The sequence below is a fragment of the Dasypus novemcinctus genome, chromosome 10 (assembly GCF_030445035.2).
Source record: "Dasypus novemcinctus isolate mDasNov1 chromosome 10, mDasNov1.1.hap2, whole genome shotgun sequence".
Taxonomy (NCBI): domain Eukaryota; kingdom Metazoa; phylum Chordata; class Mammalia; order Cingulata; family Dasypodidae; genus Dasypus; species Dasypus novemcinctus.
This window is the reverse complement of record NC_080682.1, coordinates 110452477-110472096: the sequence shown is the minus strand read 5'-3', so window position 1 is coordinate 110472096 and position 19620 is coordinate 110452477. Positions and strand designations below refer to the sequence as shown.

The 19620-nt window shown below is 38.0% G+C and overlaps 1 protein-coding gene across 7 annotated transcripts in view; it reads left to right on the top strand.

Annotated features, from left to right (window-relative positions):
* Positions 1-19620, top strand: part of PAK1 (p21 (RAC1) activated kinase 1) — a 169225-nt gene that overhangs the window by 135980 nt on the left and 13625 nt on the right. For all 7 annotated transcript variants that reach the window (XM_012528181.4, XM_058306030.2, XM_012528183.4 and 4 more), the window contains 5 exons: positions 1168-1284; positions 3494-3668; positions 5063-5126; positions 9188-9236; positions 18335-18447. In XM_012528181.4, coding sequence (XP_012383635.1) covers positions 1168-1284; positions 3494-3668; positions 5063-5126; positions 9188-9236; positions 18335-18447 — 518 coding nt within the window. The remainder of the gene's footprint in view (positions 1-1167; positions 1285-3493; positions 3669-5062; positions 5127-9187; positions 9237-18334; positions 18448-19620) is intronic.

The window sequence follows — 19620 nt, the reverse complement described above, 5'->3', positions numbered from 1 at the left end:
TCAACTTTGTAACTTTCTGTTAACAGCGTTCATCTTAGTATCTTACTGAGCATAAAGTAGATGCTCTGAAAATATCTGAAAGCTATTGAATTAGAGTACATATAAGAGTATCTCTGTTGCTTCTCTAGTCCTATCCTAAAAATCATTTAGGATCTATAAAAAGCTTGCGTTTTGGAACCACTTTGTCTCTTGAGTTTATGTTGTAAGCAGAAATGATATGGTTTTTTTTGCACCTGCTCTAAAACCAGCTACTCCTGGTCCAGCTTTGTTACAGATTGCATGGGAAAATCAAGTTGCCATAGATGATAATAGATCTAATTAAAGGGACAAGTTGGTTCATTCTAGGGCAGGGCAGAAGCTTAGTGAAATGAATAGCATACAGTCTGGGAGAAATTAACTGCCTTCTTTAGACTAGGGCTTCTGAGGTTCTGTTCTTCAAATTGAAATGAGCAGTCCTGATGACAGAATGGGCCCAGTAGGTTTTGGGAAGAGGATAAAGAGAGAGCAAAAGCCTGTCTGGACTTCCATTTACCATATCAGGAAGGATTAAGGAGATAAAATAATTAAACTTTGTAAAATTCCACTTTTGAGCCTTTTTCCAAATTTCTTTCTTTATTCTTTCAGTATGGAGAATAAAATTCGTACAGTAAGAACAGACTATGAGCTTGTCTTTCGAGGAGGGGTTGGGGGGGAGAGAAGATGGTAGCTGGCTTCCCATTCCACAGTTAGGCTTTGGGTGGAAGAAGGAAGCCCTAAGCGACTGAGTGGATCATGGTGGCTAAAAAGGAGAGCAAAGCTGACTGAGTTCCTGAGTTTTGCTGCAACAAAGGTGGCAAGCTTGGAGTGCTGATGTTTCAGAAGGGACATCAGGATGGGGTTTCTTTGAAAGGATTGGTGATTTTGGTAGCTTAAGTTCCATGTCAAGCTGGACACAATGAATCTAGTTCAGGGGTTCTTAATCAGGGGTCCGTGGAAAGATTTCAGGGGATCTGTCAACTTGAATTAATTTTGAATAATCCTAAAATTTAATTTAAAGACATGCTAATGTCGAGTGTCATAAAACTCTCTGCCATTACATTCTGACAAGAGGTCCATGGTTTTCACCTGACTGGCAAAGGAGTCTGTGGAATATAAAAAACCCTGATCTAGTTTATTTTCCCTGCATAGAATGTGAAGACTGTATCTGAGACACCTGCAGTGCCACCAGTTTCAGAAGATGAGGATGATGATGATGATGCTACCCCTCCTCCAGTGATTGCTCCACGCCCAGAGCACACAAAATCTGTGAGTCTTTGGGGACACTGAAAGTTTTGTGACTTGCAGAGAATAAGGGGTTGGATTTATTAGAGTTGGGAAGGGTTTGTGCTGAGGCTTAGAGACTGAATGCTCTGTTAAAGGTCCTTAGATTTTGGACCTGGTGAAATCACTGAGCTACCTTGATTGAAAGGTACTTTCTGTATGATTTAAAAACAAGAAGCAGTATGTTTATCTATCTTTGGTTTGCAGGGAATGCCAATATGTCCTAGCCAATTAGTGTTTTTATTAGCCCAGCTATAGTAAACATAGCCTGCTTTCTACAGCAGATAGGATAGAAAGATATGCAGCATTGACGTTACTTAGTGCAGGACTTACAAATTATCCCAGCCTCCTGGGAAGCAACAAATTATCCTTTTGTAGTAGATCTTTTCCTCTCTATTAAAATTGCAGTGTTCAACTGCTCTTATAGCATTGTTGATGATGCTAAAAGACCCAAGAGAATTTATAAATATGTTAGTGCTATTAATATACTGGACATCAGAGTGCATTTTGATGCTGGATATTGGCAGTGATCTTTATTTTAACTTCCTCTGAGGTTCCTGCATCTCAAAATAGCCACAGTTTCTCTACCCTTGCTTTGCACAATCTAGTCCCCATGCCTTTTAGTTGATTTAGCATCACTGAGCATTGATCTAAGATCAGATGATACTTTATTCGTTTTTTTTGTGTGGGCAGTTTATTTTGGTGAGAGCTTCATAAGAAAAAACATTTTAGGGCTTAAACTCTCTAATAATGCCTCTGAAGTACTAAACATTTAGGGAAGTGTTCAAAGAAGTTGATTGATTGACTGTGGAAGATATTGTGGAGGAATTTCAAGGGATTACATGACTTCTTAGAGTAAGAACTTATAAACAGAATCTGTGGTATCACCCTCTATGGGTCACAGTCACCTTAAGGAAAAAAGCCTTCAAAATTGGAGAGCTGTCACTATGTCTCACACTGAAATGGCCCTTTTCAGTTTCCAAGCATGTTCATTTACTAAACCATAAACTCCTCAAATGTAGTTATTGGCAGGAATCAGAAAGGCAGTAAATAATAAAATGAATGGACAAAAAGGCATTATTAATTCCTAATTTATAGAAGAAGAAGCTGAGATTTGGAAAGGTAAATTGATCTATCCAAAGGTCTCTTAGTAAGCAAATGAGCCAGGATTTGAAAGCAGGTAATTGATCCAAGTCTAGGTGGCTTTCCACTATAGCAGTAACCTTCTTATGTGTATGGTTTGTGCTGGGAACCAGGGAAGGAGCAGAATATTAGTCTGAAACTCAGCAGTATATAGTTTGCGTATTTCTTAGGGCATTTATCTCTGCCTTGCAGTTATCTGACTTTCTTACCTTCTTCACAAGAATGACAGGATAGGGGCAGCATTTAGTCTAGGTAAGGCATAGAGTAGAATTTCTATAAATGTTTGTTAAGTAAATGAATAGTATATGAATAAGGAATATATTAATATTAACTAAAATTTGAGTGCTTATTGTGGAGCAAACATAATTCTAATCATTTCCCATATATTAACTAATTTATTCCTACAACAATTTCATGAGATGTATATCATATTGTTGCCTTCCTATAGATGAGGAAAGTAAAGCAGAGAGAAGTTAAATAAGCTGTCCATGGTCATATAGATAGTAAGAAAAAGAATTGTGATTTTAAGCCCAGCCATTCAGGTTTGAGAGTCTATGCCCCAAATCACTACACCATACTGTCTCTTGAAGAAGAATAAGAGATAGTTCCTTTTCTACAAGAGTTCAGGATTTAAAAGAGAAGTAACTCAATGGAAGGTAATGTTAGGTGCTGTATTAGCAGTGCTAAGTGCTGTGGGAATATAGAATATTCATTTCAGCTTGGGAAGGCATAGAATTTTAGAGATGAAATGGATTCCCATTTAATGATAGAATATCCTTTAAACCATTTCTGTGGAGAAATAGACAATTGAATATCTTAAGTGATGAGGTTCTCACTCCTTTTGTATACAGTGAAGAGCAAGGAAGGCATTTCACTCAGAGGATGAGCCTAGGCACATGGAGGAGGAATATAGATTGGACCTAGGAGAGGGGTTGAGTTATTGGTATTTATTTTTCTGAAGATGTTCTAACCCCACATCTAGGAGAGGCTTCTGAGCTTCCCCAATGCTAACAAAGACTGACCTTGCCAAATTCTTGCACTGATAATGCAGGTATACACACGGTCTGTGATTGAACCACTTCCTATTACTCCAACCCGGGATGTGGCTACATCTCCCATTTCACCTACTGAGAATAACACCACTCCACCAGATGCTCTAACCCGGAATACTGAGAAGCAGAAGAAGAAGCCTAAAATGTCTGATGAGGAGATCTTGGAGAAATTACGTAAGCCCTTTGTAGCTCTCCTCTGGTCCGTGATTGGTCAAGCACAGAGATAAAGTTCCACTGCTATAAAGATCCTGGTCTTAGGCTCAGTCCATGTGGCTTTCTGGCCATTCTTGGTGCTGTACCCATAGACTGTGCTTGTCCTCACCCTGCCCTTGTATTTGTATCCAACCACTTCCCTGTTCCATCAGCCCTGACTAACTACTACAAGGTGATGGGGGTGTAATGAGAGAAAGTGTGGATAGTTCAATTAGAGAATTAGAGGGCTAAGTATTCCTCACCCCAAGCAAAGGGTTATGGAGATGATAAATAGTTTTCATCTGGTGAATAGTCTGGAATCTTGTATTGAGAAAGATGGAGGCCTTTTCTATACCTGGTGGATAAGAGTACTATGATTGATTATTGATGTTTGCCGTTGATCTACGAGATGAGAAATCTGCCATTTGGTTGTAGAAAAGAGGGAAGGGAAACTAACATTTTTAGAGTATAATATGTACCAAATGACAAGCAAGGTATTTTCTTGATTTTTTTTCATTTAATTCTCATATTAACCCTGTGAAGACAGGCATTATTATCCTCATTTTTTTTTGAAAAATGAAAAGTACCAAATCCTAGTAATTGGTACTAGTGGAAAGCATATTTGACTGTGAGACCAAAAACCAAACTCCTAATAGCAGCACTGCCACCAATTTGCTATGTGATTTTAGGGATTAAATCTTCCCTTGTATAGGCCTCAGTTTCCAAATCCGTAGAATATAAGTTGTAAAACCCAGTGTGCTCTCTCATACCTCTATATTTTTGTATTTGAAATGTTCCCTGCTGTAAACCCCTTCCCTGCTTTTTCTCCCTGGCTCATTCTTACTTACTATTTAAAAATGAGTGTGATATCACCTCCTTTTTGAAGCCTTACTGGACCATACTTTATACCTCATCCTCTAACCCCTTGGCATCTATCACAGCAGTTGTATTTTGATGGAACTCTGTTTACTTATCTGTCTCTTCCATAAGATTGAAGTCTTTGAAAGTAGGTGCCATCTTAGCTCTGTGTCATGTATCTCTGTATTCCTATCACACACCATAGGACTTGGTACATAGTAAGTGAGCTTAGTAAACGAGTGAATGTATATTGAATGACTGAATTAATTAGTTAAAATTAAAAATAAAAGGAATGACTTTTAGGAAGTTAGAAATAAAATAGATATGAATAAAAGAAGTCACGGAGTTAAAACTATTGTTTGGACTTTTGAGGGGAAAAGCTAAGAACCTGCTTGATATAGTTTTGGAGTACTGAAGGTAGGTCTTCAATTTTTGCCAGTGCCAGGGTTTGGGGGAACATGAGGTATGTTTTGTATTTTTCTGAGAGAAATGATTCATGGTTTCTGTTTCTTTCAAAGGGAGCATAGTGAGTGTGGGCGATCCTAAGAAGAAATATACACGATTTGAGAAGATTGGACAAGGGTTAGTAGGGACATTTTCATTCCCTGGAAAAATGATTTAAAATTGTATGTGTTAGAATATATATATTTCACTGTTGTTTTGCATCTCATAAACCTTGTTTTTTCTCCACCTTACTCCCCACCCATCGAGAAGTGTTATATTAGCCTGACTTTAGGCTTGGCAGAATTATGCTTAATATGGGAGATGTGCCATTAGCTGACCATGTTGCTAAAAATACTCCTGCATTGAGAGTGAGAGAACCATTTATTTTCTTAACTCAAAACCAGCTTCCCAAATTACAGCTCTGCTTTTCCAGTTTAAACCTGTTTGCCCTAGCACTGACACCTACAAGCACTAATATGATGAAAAGGGGGAACCAGAACTGTAGCCCTTTTTACTAGTGAAATGGGTCTATTTTTCTGGGTACATTCATTTCTTCTGCACTCTAGTTTCTTCTTTCCATCTTGCGTGCTGTCCTAAGTTTGCTGAACCCAGCAAATCTAAACTGAGTTTCTGTTGTGTCCTAGGCCCTGTGAATACAGCTATGATTCAGACACAATCTCTGCATCAAGGACCTCAAGTCTACAGAAGGAGATAGACAGACAAACAATTATAATATACTATGATAAGTCTTAAAACAGTGTTTGGCCATTTTTTTGAGCAAAAGAAGCCAGACATAAAGGGGCAGATAATGTATGATTCTATTTATATGAAATTCAAGAATAGGCAGAACTAATATGTATTATGGGATGGGGTTGTTGACTAGGGAGGGCACAAGGAAACCTTTGGGGATGAAACATATGTTCAATATCTTGCCTTTGGTGGTGAATACATGGGTGTGTCCAAGTCATCAAGTAGTACACTTAAGATATGTACAAATTACTTTAGGTAAGTTATGCCTCCATATTAAAAAAAAAAAAAGGAAAAAGAAAAAGGAAATAATGAGATTTCTACAGATATACCAAAGAGCAAAAATTTAAAAGAAACTGACAAATATATGTCTGGCTTATAGTAGGTGCTCAGTGTAAGTTGAGTGAAAGCATTGTTGCCAATGAAGCCACTGAAGTTTCCTGTTTCAGTTTTCGTATGCATCCAAGTACTTCTGGATATAAGATAGGAAAGTATTATTGCATAATATAATGTCATATTTATATGGCATTTGACTGTTTACACCTATTGTTTGCATCTATTATTTAATCCTCAGAAGGGTTCTGGACTTGAGTGGAACTTACTTTTTCCTGATCCAATACTTTTTCTACTAGGAAGTGCTTTTGTGAGTCTGAACTGGTGTAATGTAGTTAACACCTTGAAAAGAAATCATTTTGCTTGCCTCAGTGTAAATTAGAGTAGCATTTCTACTAGCTGTGTATTAGCCAAAGGGGCTGAAATCCCCTTTGGCTTTTATAAAGGATATTTATTTGGGGTAGAAGCCCACAGTTACCAAGCTGTAAAACATAAGTTACTTCCCTCACCAAAGTCAATTTTCAAATGTTGGGGCAAGATGGCTGCCAGTGTCTGCTTCCTTGGTTCCTCTCTTCCTGGGGCTGGCTTTTCCCTGGGCTCAGCTCCTCTGCTAGCTTCTCAAAGCCAGCTGTGGACTATCAGGTGAATAGATTGTTTCTTTTCCAGGGGCCTTTTCTCTTTCCTCACAACCAAGTTCTTCTGTGTACTTATTTCCTGGTGCTCCAGCTCAAAAAACTCCCAAATCTGCCCCTTGCCATGGCTTTTATCTGTAAATCCCCACCCACCAAGGGGTGGGGACTCAATACCCTACTGATGCAAACCAATCAAAGCTTTAATCGTAATTTAATCAAGTAAAGTGAAACCTCTGAATCCAGTACAATATAATACGCCCAGAAGAACAGACCAGTTCACAAATACAATCCAGTGTCTATTTTTGGAATTCATAAACAATATCAAACTGCTGCAGCTGCTTATGTTGTTTAAGAATGTAGCAGAAAGCCATATAGGTCTGAACAAGTCAAGTCCCTTCTCTGGACATCAGGTTCTTTATTTGTAAATTTAAGGGAGAGGGTTATGGATTGAGGGCCTTTCACCTCCAGAAATTCTACTATTTTTTCAAATGAATGTTTGACACCAGTAAGTAGACAATATCTGTAAAAGATTCTTTCCTTGCTTACTTTACAGATCTATGTTAATATGAAGATAGTAATGAAATAGTTGTTAAGCACCCATGATATTTTCACATTCTATGATTTTAAAAATATAAATGCCATGTAAATATGATGAACTGGTACTATTACGATTTTTGGTTGTTTTTTTTTTTCAAACCTGAAAAGATTTTTTTTTTAGACCTCTTAAGTTCATACGTTTATTGAAAGTAGAAACAATCATATACTAACTTGTGGGCCTGAGTAGCCTTCTACACCTTTATAATTATGAAGACGTAGTCCAAAACGTCTGGTCCCCTAAGGCCTGGGCGTTTTTTCTCTTAAAGAATGGGCATGCCATGAGGGAGGGTTGGGGAATGGGAAAATAGGCACCAGTTTTATGACAAAGTGACTAGGATTATGATGATCAGGCAATAGGGAAGAACTGCCAATGTAGATGATTCAGTCCTTCTTTGATAGCCAATGCCTTATGGTCTCAGTTTCCTGGCATGTAAGCAGGGTCCCAGCTAAAGAGTGGTTAGGGAGCTTGGTGACTATAATTTCTAGCTGTGAAGCTTACTTACAAGTGACTTTTCCCCCTGCATTGACCTGACAGCTCCAAGAAGCACAGTATCAGGATTTGCCTAAATACATTTTGCAATGGGTCAGGATTTTAAATTTTCAGATTGCATCACGTAAACCTGACTCATGGCATTCATAGCATCCCCCCATTACCCACCCACAGATAAATGGGGTTTGTGGTTATAGACATAAAAGGAGGGCTTTAGTTATTTCAAATGTACATTACTTTCCTAGCATTATGGGTGTTTTCTTTCTCTATATGTGCATTGCTTAAATACATACATATACATGTGCATATCTGTACATATGTGTATATATAGTGAGGTTATTTTACCTCAGGGTTGGGGTAGAAGTAGTATCAGATTTATTGGGAACTATGTGTTTGATAACGCTTCTTTAATATTTTATGTTTGAAAAAATAACCCTATTTTATAATTTTAAACTACAGAAAATAAAATTTATATATCCTTTTGACAGAATAAATGAATTTTAAAAAAGCACTGTTATAAACAGAGGGAGAGCAGGTGTAGCTCAAGTGGTTGAGTGGTGGCTTCTCACATATGAGGTCCAAGGTTCAGTCCCTCACCCTGGGACCTTTAAAAAAAAAAAGGGTCAGAGGACCCTTCATTGTCAGAGAAGGAAAGGCACTTTGAGATTATTTTAGATTATTCAGTATGGCTCTTCAAGTTTTCATAATTTTTAAATAGTTGTAGTTTTTAAGTATAATTTTAATTGAATATAACATACATAAATGTACAACTCAATGAATTTTCAAAAAGTGAATGTACCCATGTAATCAGCAACCCAGATTAAGAAAATAAGTCCCCCTCACACCCATACCTCTTTCTGAAATTCTGTCTTGGACTCCTTTCCCCTCACCCTCAACACCCCAGTAGAGAATTACAAGTGTAATCATATTCCTTTTTACAGGTGAAGAGTTTGAGGCCACAGGAGTAACTTTCCAAGGGTGGTTGAGGAGAGGAGAGGAGAGGGAAAACAGGATAAGGAAACGAGTATATATTGAATACCTACTATATTTTGGGCATTTGGCTAAGTGCTTTATGTGAACTACTTCATTTTAATTCTCTTGCCTTTACTTTTGAAATTAGGAAGTGAAACTCAAAGAAGTTAAATAACTTGCTCAAGAGCATATAGCTATTTGGTACTTGGTAGAAGATCTAAATTGGAACGCAGGTCTTTTGGCTACTAGAATCTATATTCTCTTTATTGCCTCAAATATGAGAATGTGGGGCCAGGAGGGAGGATTAAATCACTGCTGTTAACACTTGCACTGCCTGATTGTGTTCAGAACTGCATTTAACAAAGGTCACTTATTGAATACCTGTTACTGTTTTTCTTTCTCTCCCTGACTTGTTATCTGTCATTCAGTGCTTCAGGTACCGTATACACTGCAATGGATGTGGCCACAGGACAGGAGGTGAGTGTCTGCCATCAATTATTGCTCTTTTAGTTCTTTCTTTTTAATTTTTGGTTAACTTTTAGCCTTTCTTAGCCTAATAGGACATTTTTTCTAGTTTCTTATTACAGCAGATTAGAACTAAACAGGGGTGTAACAGGATGAAACTTAGAGATTTTAGAAAAGTCACTGTGACTACTCTATGGAAAACAGTGGATCCAGGTGAGTCAGGAGGTTATTGTGTAAGTCCAAGTGAGAGATGATGGTTTGGACTAAGGTGGTGGAATAAGTATACAAGAAGTAGATAGATTTGACAGATACTTTGGAAGTAGATATGATAGGATTTGGGGAGTGCCTGAATGTGAGGGTGGCTCATAAGTGAGGTTTATTATTCAAGGAGAAAGAAAACAGGTAGAGGTAGAGGTATGCAGAAGTTGGGTACTGCCTGAAAGACCTTCTTGTGGAACTGCTGTAGTAGGTAATCATTTATTCATTTTTGGTGCTTGGGAAAGAAACCTAATATAGAAATAAGAGATTTAAACCCATGTCTCCTGACTCCCAATCTAGTGTTCCTCCCATTATTATTAAGTTATACTAACCCCAAAACAAACCCTATGAGGTACGTAATATTTCCTTTTTATCAATGAGGAATTTGAGGTTTAGGGAGTTTAAATGACTTTTCTACATGATTGTGCTACCAGCAATTAGCAGGGCCTGGGTTAGAATCTGGAGGTTGCATGTATAAGAAGCTGGCCACAGGAAAAGGAAATTTAATTTATTGTGTGCCTGCCTTGTGGTTATAAAATTATGAATGGAAGCAAGGCCATTAAGGTGGCTAATGCTGTGTGGTCAAGTAGGCCTCATTTACTGCCCCAGGGACTATAAATCTTTAGTGGAGTTGGCAGGATGCTCTTAGCCTTTGTGAGTGAGTGTATATTGAGGGTTATCCTAGTGGGAAGAATAGAGCTATCGACTGTCACATATAGGAAAATTAGCATGTTAGTGCTAGGAATTCTTCCAGTTATAAACCTAACAGTCATTTTTCAAGCCCCTTTTGAAAGAGAATGTGTAAATAGAAGAATAATAGGATTTGGAGTTATATGGACCTGTGGGCCACTTAGTGATTTAGACTTTGGGCAATTTGCTTATAAGTTTTAGCCTCAATTTCCTTACCTGAAAATGTAGATAATGATTTCTACTGTGCAGGGTTATTGTTAGGTTTTACTGAGTTATTGTAAGTAGAGCACCTAACACAGTACCCAGCACACAGTGACACCCAAAACCTGATTTTTGACTTGGTTATTCTCAACCAATTCTCAACTAATTCATGCTTACTCATGAAATGCTGTTATTACTATGATTAGCTTTTTTATTATTGCCTTCTCTATTAGTTAAATCTCTTACTTGTATATGAACAACACATGGATCACCCTCTCATTTAGTCATCAAAACATTCCTGTAGGAGGAGAGTGAGGGTTGGGGTTATTATCCTCAGTGTATTGACAAAAGGACTGTAGCTCCAAGAGCTTGTGATTGGTCAAGGTCAGTAAGTGACAGAGTCAGATTCAGAGTTTAGGTCCTCCATGTTCAAATCCAATTCTTGTTCGGTTATAGGAAAAGACTCTCTCTTGACTTGAATAGAAGGTGTCTGATTAGGTGAAGGGTATTTAGCCTGACCGTGGTCAGTCAGCAGCTATTGATAAGGACTCCCAGAATCTTGCGGTCTCCATATTAGAGCTCTGCCTGTCTCTCTTCTGCCTTGCTGCAGCCAGCAGTGATCACTTTGAGGTTCACAGCTACTGTCCCACTTTCAAGAATGGCATGAGGAAATCCAAAGATACTACCCTGGCTCCTGCCCCTAAAATGTGTTACAAGGGCTTAATATACTTGGTGCCTTTTTTTTTTTTTTTTTTAAGATTTATTTTTATTTTTATTTCTCTCCTCTTCCCCCCCACCCCCCTCCCCCCACTTGTCTGCTCTATATCCATTTGCTGTGTGTTCTTCTCTGTCCGCTTGTTGCACCCTCGGCTGCACTGGGAAACTGCGTCTCTTTTTATTGCGTCATCTTGCTATGTCAGCTTGATTTGCCAGCTCTCCATGTGCACGGTGCCACTCCTGGGCAGGCTGTGCTTATTTTCATGTGGGCAGCTCTCCTTGCTGGGCGCACTCCTTGTGCGTGGGGCACCCCTATGCGGGGGCGCCCCTGCATGGCACAGCACTCCTTGCATGTGGCAGCACTGCACATGGGCCAGCTCGCCACATGGGTCAGAAGGCCCTGGGTATCACACCTGGACCCTCCGTATGGTAGGCAGATGCTCTATCAGTTGAGCCACATCCATTTTCCCATATATCTTTATATGTTGCTTTTATATGTTGCTTTTTAGACATTAGGAAAAGGTAATCCATTGATCCTCAGCTGTTATAGAAAACTGCAGCCAAACCAAAGGCCTGACCTGAAAAGAGACCCCACTCCAAAGCAACGTTTTTTCACTTATGGTAGGGAATAAAAGTGGTCCGGATGTTTAAAAAATCATTTCTACCCTGTGCTTAATGATTCACTGGTCTCGCAGAAGACTGCCATTCTTAACTCTTTTGAATTATTCATCCCTTCGTGCTTCTTGCAGTTTCCGGAAGTTCATGTTCTTGTCTACTAAGCAGGAGGAAGGGAAAATATCTCAAGGGAATGAATATTTAGGAAATCATTTAAAGTTTATTCCTGGGGATAGAGCAGCCCATTACAATGCTTTTTAGGTTTATAAACAAAAGTACTTACCAACCCACTGAAATCTCCATTTACCTCTCATCTTTGTACAAACATTTGTTGAATACCAGCTGTGTGTTAGACCCTTTGCTTGACATTGGGAGTTCAGAGGTTTGAAGAAAAAAAAAGAACACACATATGTATATATATATTCACATATATGCACACACACAGTCTAACTAATCACATGCAGGGTCTATAGCGTGTAGCAAATTCATAAGGGAGGTAAAACTATGATCTTTTGAGGCTTCAAAAAAGGGGGAAAAGTATATCTGTTATGGCAAATAAGTTTCTTCTGACTTGATGCAAAGCATAAATAACTTTCGAACATGTAGAAATGATCTAAGATAGAGAAAAGATCCTGAACAAAAACAAAGACTGGATGGCAGGAAGAATAAAGAATGTTTGAAGGAGTACAATGGGAAGTAAAGGGGGGTCACATCATGAGAACTTTGACTGTCAGGCTGAGGAGCATCTCCAGGCAACTGAGAGCCATTGGTGGTTTTGAGCAGGGGAGAGTATGATCAAAGGTTACTCTGATCATGTGTACAGGTTAAACTGGCATTACTTTTGTGGGTTCTAATCCTGACTTTGCCATGTAATAGCTGTATATGTAAGTTACATAATTTCTCTGAATGATAATTTCCTCATCTGTCAAAACAGGTTGACAGTAATACTTAACTCATAGTGTCTTTCTGAGGATTAATTTACAACTTTGAGAACACCTTACATAGTACCTGAAGTGTAGAAGTGGATGTAAAAATTCCTTTGAAATGAAAATAAACCTTATATTTGTTAAGGCATTTTGCTTACTTATGTGGAATTTAATCAACAAAATCTTTTCCAAAAGCACATTAAAAGAATTATACACCATGATCAAGTATGTTTATCCCAGGTATATACAAGGGTTTTTCAAAATGTGAAAATCATTTAGTATAATAAACCACATTAATTAAAGAAGAAAAATCACATGTTCTCTCCATTGATGCAGAAAAAGCATTTGACAAAATACAGCATCCTTTCTTGATAGAAAAGATCCAAAAGATAAGAAGAGAAGGAAACTTGCTCAACATGGTAAAGTGCATATATGAAAAACTTACAGGAAGAGTTGTACTCAACAGTGAAAGACTGAAAGCTTTCCTGCTGAGATCTGGAACAAGATAAGGATGCCCACTGTCACCACTGTTATTCAATATTGTGCTAGAAATTCTAGCTAGAGCACTTGGGCTAGACAAAGAAATAAAAGGAACCCAAAAAGCAAAGGAAGAAATAAAACTTTCACTATTGCCTAATATGATCTTATATCTAGAAAATTCTGGAAAATCCTCCACAAAGCTACTAGAACTAATAGACACGTTCAGCAAAATGGTGGGATTCAAGATTAATATGCAAAAATCAAATGTTTCTAAACACTACTGATAAGCAATCTGAGGAGGAAATCAGAAAAAAAAATTCCATTTATAATAGCGACTAAAACAATCAGATATTCAGGAATAAATTTAATCAAGGATATAAAGGACTTATATTCATAAAATTACAGAACATTGCTAAAAGAAACTGAAGAAGACTTAAATAAATGGAAGGACATTCTTGTGTTCATGAACTGGAAGACTAAATATTGTTAAGAAGTCAATTCTACCCAAACTGATTTACAGATTCAATGTAATCCCCATAAAAATCCCAACAGCCTTTTTTGCAGAAATCAAAAAGCCAGTTATTTATTTGGAAGGGTAAGGGGCCCCAAATAGCCAAAAACGTCTTTAAAAAGAACAAGGTTAGAGGATTCTTACTTCTTGACTTTAAAGCATTATTACTTAGCTACAGTAGTAAAAAACAGTATGGTACTGTCATAAATATAGACAGATTGACCAGTGGAACTGAATTGAGAACGCAGGAATAGACCCTTTCATCCACAGTCAAGTGATTTTTGACAGGGTCGTCAAGCCCACCCAGCTCAGCCAGAACAGTCTATTCAGCAAATGGCGCTGAAAGAACTGGATAGCCATATCCAAAAGAAAGAAAGAGGACCCCTATCTCACACTTTGTACAAAAATTAACTCAAAATGCATCAAGGACCTAAATATAAAAGTGACAACCATAAAACTCTTAAAAGAAAATGTAGGGAAACATCTTTAAGATATTGTAGTAGATGATAGTTTCTTAAATTTTTCGCCCAAAGCGCAAGCAACAAAAGAAAAAAATAGATAAATGGGACCACTTCAAAATTAAACACTTCTGTTCTTGAAAAGACTTTGTCAACAAAGTGAAAGAAAGGTCTGCCTCTCAGTGGGAGAAAATATTTGGAAACCACATATCTGATAAGGGTTCGATATCCATGTTATATAGAGAAATCATGTAAATCAATAATAAAAAGACAATCCAATTTAAAAATAGGCAAAAAACTTGAATAGATATTTCTCCAAAGAGGAAATAACAAATGGCCAAAAAGCATATGAAATAATGCTCAACATCACTAGCTGTTAGGGAAATGCAGATCAAAACTATAATGAGATAACATTTCACATCTTACAGAATGGCCATTATTTAAAACAACAACAAAAATAACCCAGAAATCTACAAGTGCTGGAGAGAATATGGAGAAATATCCTTTACTATTGGTGGGAAAGTAGAATGGTGTAACCTCTGTGGAAGACAGTTTAGTGGTTCCTCAAGAAACTATAGAACTGCCATATGATCCAGCAATTCCATTACTAAGAATATATTCAGAAGAACTGAAAGCAGGTATATTAGTCAGCAAAAGGGGTGCTGATGCAAAATACCAGAAATTAGTTGGTTTTTGTAAAGGTATTTATTTGGGGTAGGAGCGTGTAGATACCAGGCCATAAGCATGAGTTACCTTCCTCACCAAAGTCTATTTTCACATGTTGAGCAAGATGGCTACCGACGTCTGCAAGGGTTCAGGCTTCCCGGGTTCCCCTGTTCCAGGTTCTTGCTTCTCTTTCTTCTGTAAGCTTACTTCCCAGGGCTCCAACATCAAAACCCTCAACTCTATCCTTTGCCATGCCTTTTATCTGTGAGTCCCCACCCCTTGGGGACCCATGCATAATGACATGGCCCAATGAAAGCCTTAATTATAACTTAATCATGCCCAGGTACAGATCAGATTACAAACATAATCCAATATCTATTTTTGGAATTCATAACCGTATCAAACTGCTACAGCAAGGATGCAAGCTGACATTTGTACACCGGTATTCCTAACAGCATTATTTACAATTCCTAAAATATGGAAGCAACTCTAGTGTCCATCGGCTGATGAGTGGATAAACAAATGTGGTACATAAACACAGTGAAATTATTGAGCTGTAAAAAGAAGTGAAATCATGACACTTACGATAACATGGATGTGCCTTAAGGATATTATGTTGAAAGAAATAAACCAGACACAAAAGGACAAATATTGTATGGTCTCACTAATATGAACTAAATATGATATGTAAACTCACGGAGATAAACTCTAGAGTATAGGCTGCTAGGAAATAGAAGGTGGGTTGAGAATGGGAGCTAATGCTTATTTATGTAGCATTATTGATAAGGTTAATTGTAAAAGTGTGGAAATGAATAGAGTTGATGGTCCACATTACAATGAGTGTAACACTGCTGATTTGTAAATGTGATTGTGGATGAAAAGGGTAGTAGGTGATATGTCAGTTGAAAGAAAACTAGAAAGGAAACTAGAGAATAATCTAGGGAACGTATAACAGTGAATTTGTTGGTGGATAAAGATTGTGGTTAATAGTATAAATATAAGAATGCTCATATTACTAAGAATATGGTGGTACACGAGAAAACTACAACTAATGTAATTTATGGAAAATAGAACAATAATATAATATTATACAACAATGGCAAGAAGACATTTTTTCAATACTAAGGGATATGAGGGGGTTGGAGATTTTTCCTGTTGGAGTTATAAAGTGTTCTAAAATTGAAGTGATGACAGCATAACTCTGTGATGAAAATGAGAGCCCCTGAGTGTACACTTTGAATGGATTGTTCAAGGCATGGGACTGTATAGCAGGGAATCCAGTGGTGGATGATAGACTATGCTGAACAGGACAAATATGAGAATGCTTTCTTCTGAATGATAACAAAGATGTAAAACTAATATAAGATGTTACTAATTGGGTGGGTTGGAGGAAAAATACACCAAATGTAAGATATGAGCTAAAGTTAATAGTAATAATCTTGACAATGTTCTGGCATAGTTTTTAACAAGTATTTCACCACAATGCAAGGTAATGGTGGTGGGGAGATGTATGGGAGCCTTGTATGATGATATGCATGTTTGTAACTTTACAAATTTTACTATACATTTATTATTTATATATGTACATGTATGAATATATACTTCAATAAAGTTTTATTTTAAAAAGGCTATCAAGGGAAGCAGATGTGGCTTAAGTGATGAGGCTTCTGCCTACCACATGGGAGAACCCAGGTTCGATTCCTGGGGCTTCCTGGTGAAAAAGAAGAAGAGAAAGCATGCCTGCGTGGCGAGCCAAGTGCCCATGTAGCAAGCCAAGTGCCCGCATGGTGAGCCAAGTGCCCGCGCGAGTGAGTCACACGGCAAGATGATGACGCAACAAAAGAGAGACAAAGGAGAAAATCAAGGTGAAGCACAGCAGAGACCAAGAACTGAGGTGGCACAATTGATCAGAACCTCTCTTCACATCAGAGGTCCCCAGGATCGAATCCTGGTAAATACTAGAGGAGAAAGATGAGAAGTGAAGACAAAAAGAGAAGTAGATAGAGAAGATCACACAGCGAATGGACACAGATAGCAAAACAACGAGAAGGGGAGGGGAAGGGGAAAAAAAGGCTATCAATGTTTTTTCCATACATAAACATTAGGTATTTCTTCCCCTTTATCTCCTCTTCCTTAACCTGGCTCAGATTTATCTTTCTATACCTAAGTTTAAAAAGTTACCTCCCCTACCAAATTGTTTATTGAAAGTGGATAAAATGGGAAATTTTAGCTTGTATATACTTTACTTTTTTTTAAACAACTCATAGAACTGTACAACACAGAGTGAACCCTAATATAAACTATGGACTATAGTTACTAGTATAATTGTATTAATATTGTTTCATCAGTTGTAACAAAGGCACCATACACTAATGCAAAATGGTAATAATAGAGAAAACTGTGGGGAGAGGGTTATATGTACTTTCTGCATATTTTCCTGTAAACCTACAACTGTTCTAGTTAAAAAAAAGTAGAAAATAAAATAAAAAATGAACATATGGGAGGAAAGTCACCTTCTCTATAAAGCCTCTCTAGATTGCCAGATAAAGTTCTTGCCCTTAATAGTGCTTCTGTGGCAGTTTGTATGAACTTCTGTTTATGCACCTCTTTTATATTGTGATTCTCCGCCCCCCTCGAGATGCTCCCTTATCTGTCTGCTCATTGTTTCTGCTTGCTGTTTGTGTGCTTTGTCTGTTCACTGTGTCTGCTCATTTTATCCACTCATCTTCTTAGGAGACACCAGGAATCCAAACCCAGGACCTCCCATGTGGGAGGCAGGCACCCAGTCCTTGAGCCACATCCACTCTCACTGAGTAGCCTTTTTAAGAGTTAGCAGTGGGAAACGGACTTGGCCCAGTGGTTAGGGCGTCCGTCTACTACATGGGAGGTCCGCGGTTCAAACCCCGGGCCTCCTTGACCCGTGTGGAGCTGGCCCATGTGCAGTGCTGATGCGCGCAAGGAGTGCCCTGCTACGCAGGGGTGTCCCCCGCGTAGGGGGGCCCAACCACAAGGAGTGTGCCCCGTAAGGAGAGCCGCCCAGCGCAAAAGAAAGTGCAGTCTGCCCAGGAATGGTGCCGCTCACACTTCCTGTGCCGCTGACGACAACAGAAGCGGACAAAGAAACAAGATGCAGCAAATAGACACAGAGAACAGACAAACGGGGGGGGGGGGGGGGGGAATTAAGCAAATAAACAAACAAATAAATAAAAGACTTGGTAGTAATTTTGGTGGCTATTACTATATTGTAATTTTTAAAAAATATTTTTCTTCATCAAGGTTTGAGTGTTAGATTTTGGTGTGCATCAGAATCCCTTGAATGGCTTATTAAACTAGAGTTTCTGATTCAGTAGTTCTGGAATAGAGTCTGAGAGTTTAATTTCCCATAAGTTTCCAGTTGATGCTGATACTGCTGGTCTAGGGACTTTACTTGGAGAACCACTTGTCTACATTGATAAACTGTGAATTCCTCAAGGGCTAAGATAATATTCATATTTGTCTTCCTAGTTATGCTTAAGGTCTGGTTATTTAATAGGTATTCAATAAATATTAAATGACTCAGGTTGCACATCATTGGTACTCTGATTTCAGGTCGCCATTAAGCAAATGAACCTTCAGCAGCAGCCGAAGAAAGAACTGATTATTAATGAGATTCTGGTAATGAGGGAAAACAAGAACCCGAATATTGTGAACTACTTGGACAGGTATGGAATGGTGGCTTTCGGCAGAAGTTTAGGGTCTTTGGGACTGATGGGTGGTGGGGCTATTAAAGGAAAGGACAATACCAACACTGAGAATTGCCTGCATTTAAGAGTCTTCTGTGATGCTGAGCTTTCTGCCTCTAACCCTACATATTGTTGGACACAATTGGTTGCTAGAACATTCTGGGTTAGGCTGAACCTACTCCATTGCTTCTAACAGCCAGTCTTAGTAGTGATGTCTGCCTCACAGAAGCCCTTCGGCTCATCTGCCTGAGTTAGACATCTAAATCCTTTAATTGTTTTTCATCCAAAATCTTTTCTTTTCTTATTTACCCTCCTAATTGTCTGTATTCTCTTAAAGTGTGGCAGTACTAGATGCTTCATTTAAGATCTGACCATTACGGAGACAGTGGGACTCTTCTTTCATTCTAAACTCAATAAAATCTAATGATTTCATTAGGTTGTTTCATTTTGTTTTGTTTAAGCAGGCCTGTTTTCATTGTTGACTACTAAAAAGTTTGTAGTCAACTAAAATCTCCCTTTTTTTTATGAGTTTGTGTTAGATTGGAATTGTAGATAGAACTTTTTTATCTTCATTAAATTCCAACTTGATTATGTCAGCCCATCAGAATTCTTTTCTTCAACATTGCACTGTAATAGTGGTTGTAGCTAATATTTGTGTTGTGATTTACTTTGTACCAGGCAGATTCATGGACAATAGCTCATTTTGAGGTAGGGTTTATTACTCACATTTTACAAATAAAGAAATTGAAATGTATGGAATTTAATAATTTGTCCAAGACCACTAAGTAAGTAACAAACCAGGGTTTTGAACTCAAATATTCCTAGCACCAAAATTCATGCTTTTTTCATTCTATCATGCTGTTTTCTCTCATACTTAAAAAAAAGAAAAGAAAAAAAATTAAACTTTTTGCCCAGGTTTCAAAGATAATCCCAGATGGTGGTAACATTGAACCAAGTCTTTTGACTTTAAATCCTTTACTATTTGTGTTACACTACCAGCTACCTCTCCTTCTACGTTTCTGGAAAATTTCATATGTGTATTTTTGTGTTCCCTCTCTAAAACACTGATAAACTTCAGTTTCTTTAAAGAGGAAAGGAATTGGAGTTTGACCTTCCCAAAACATGATGTTGATAGCTGTAGAGAGCAAAGTT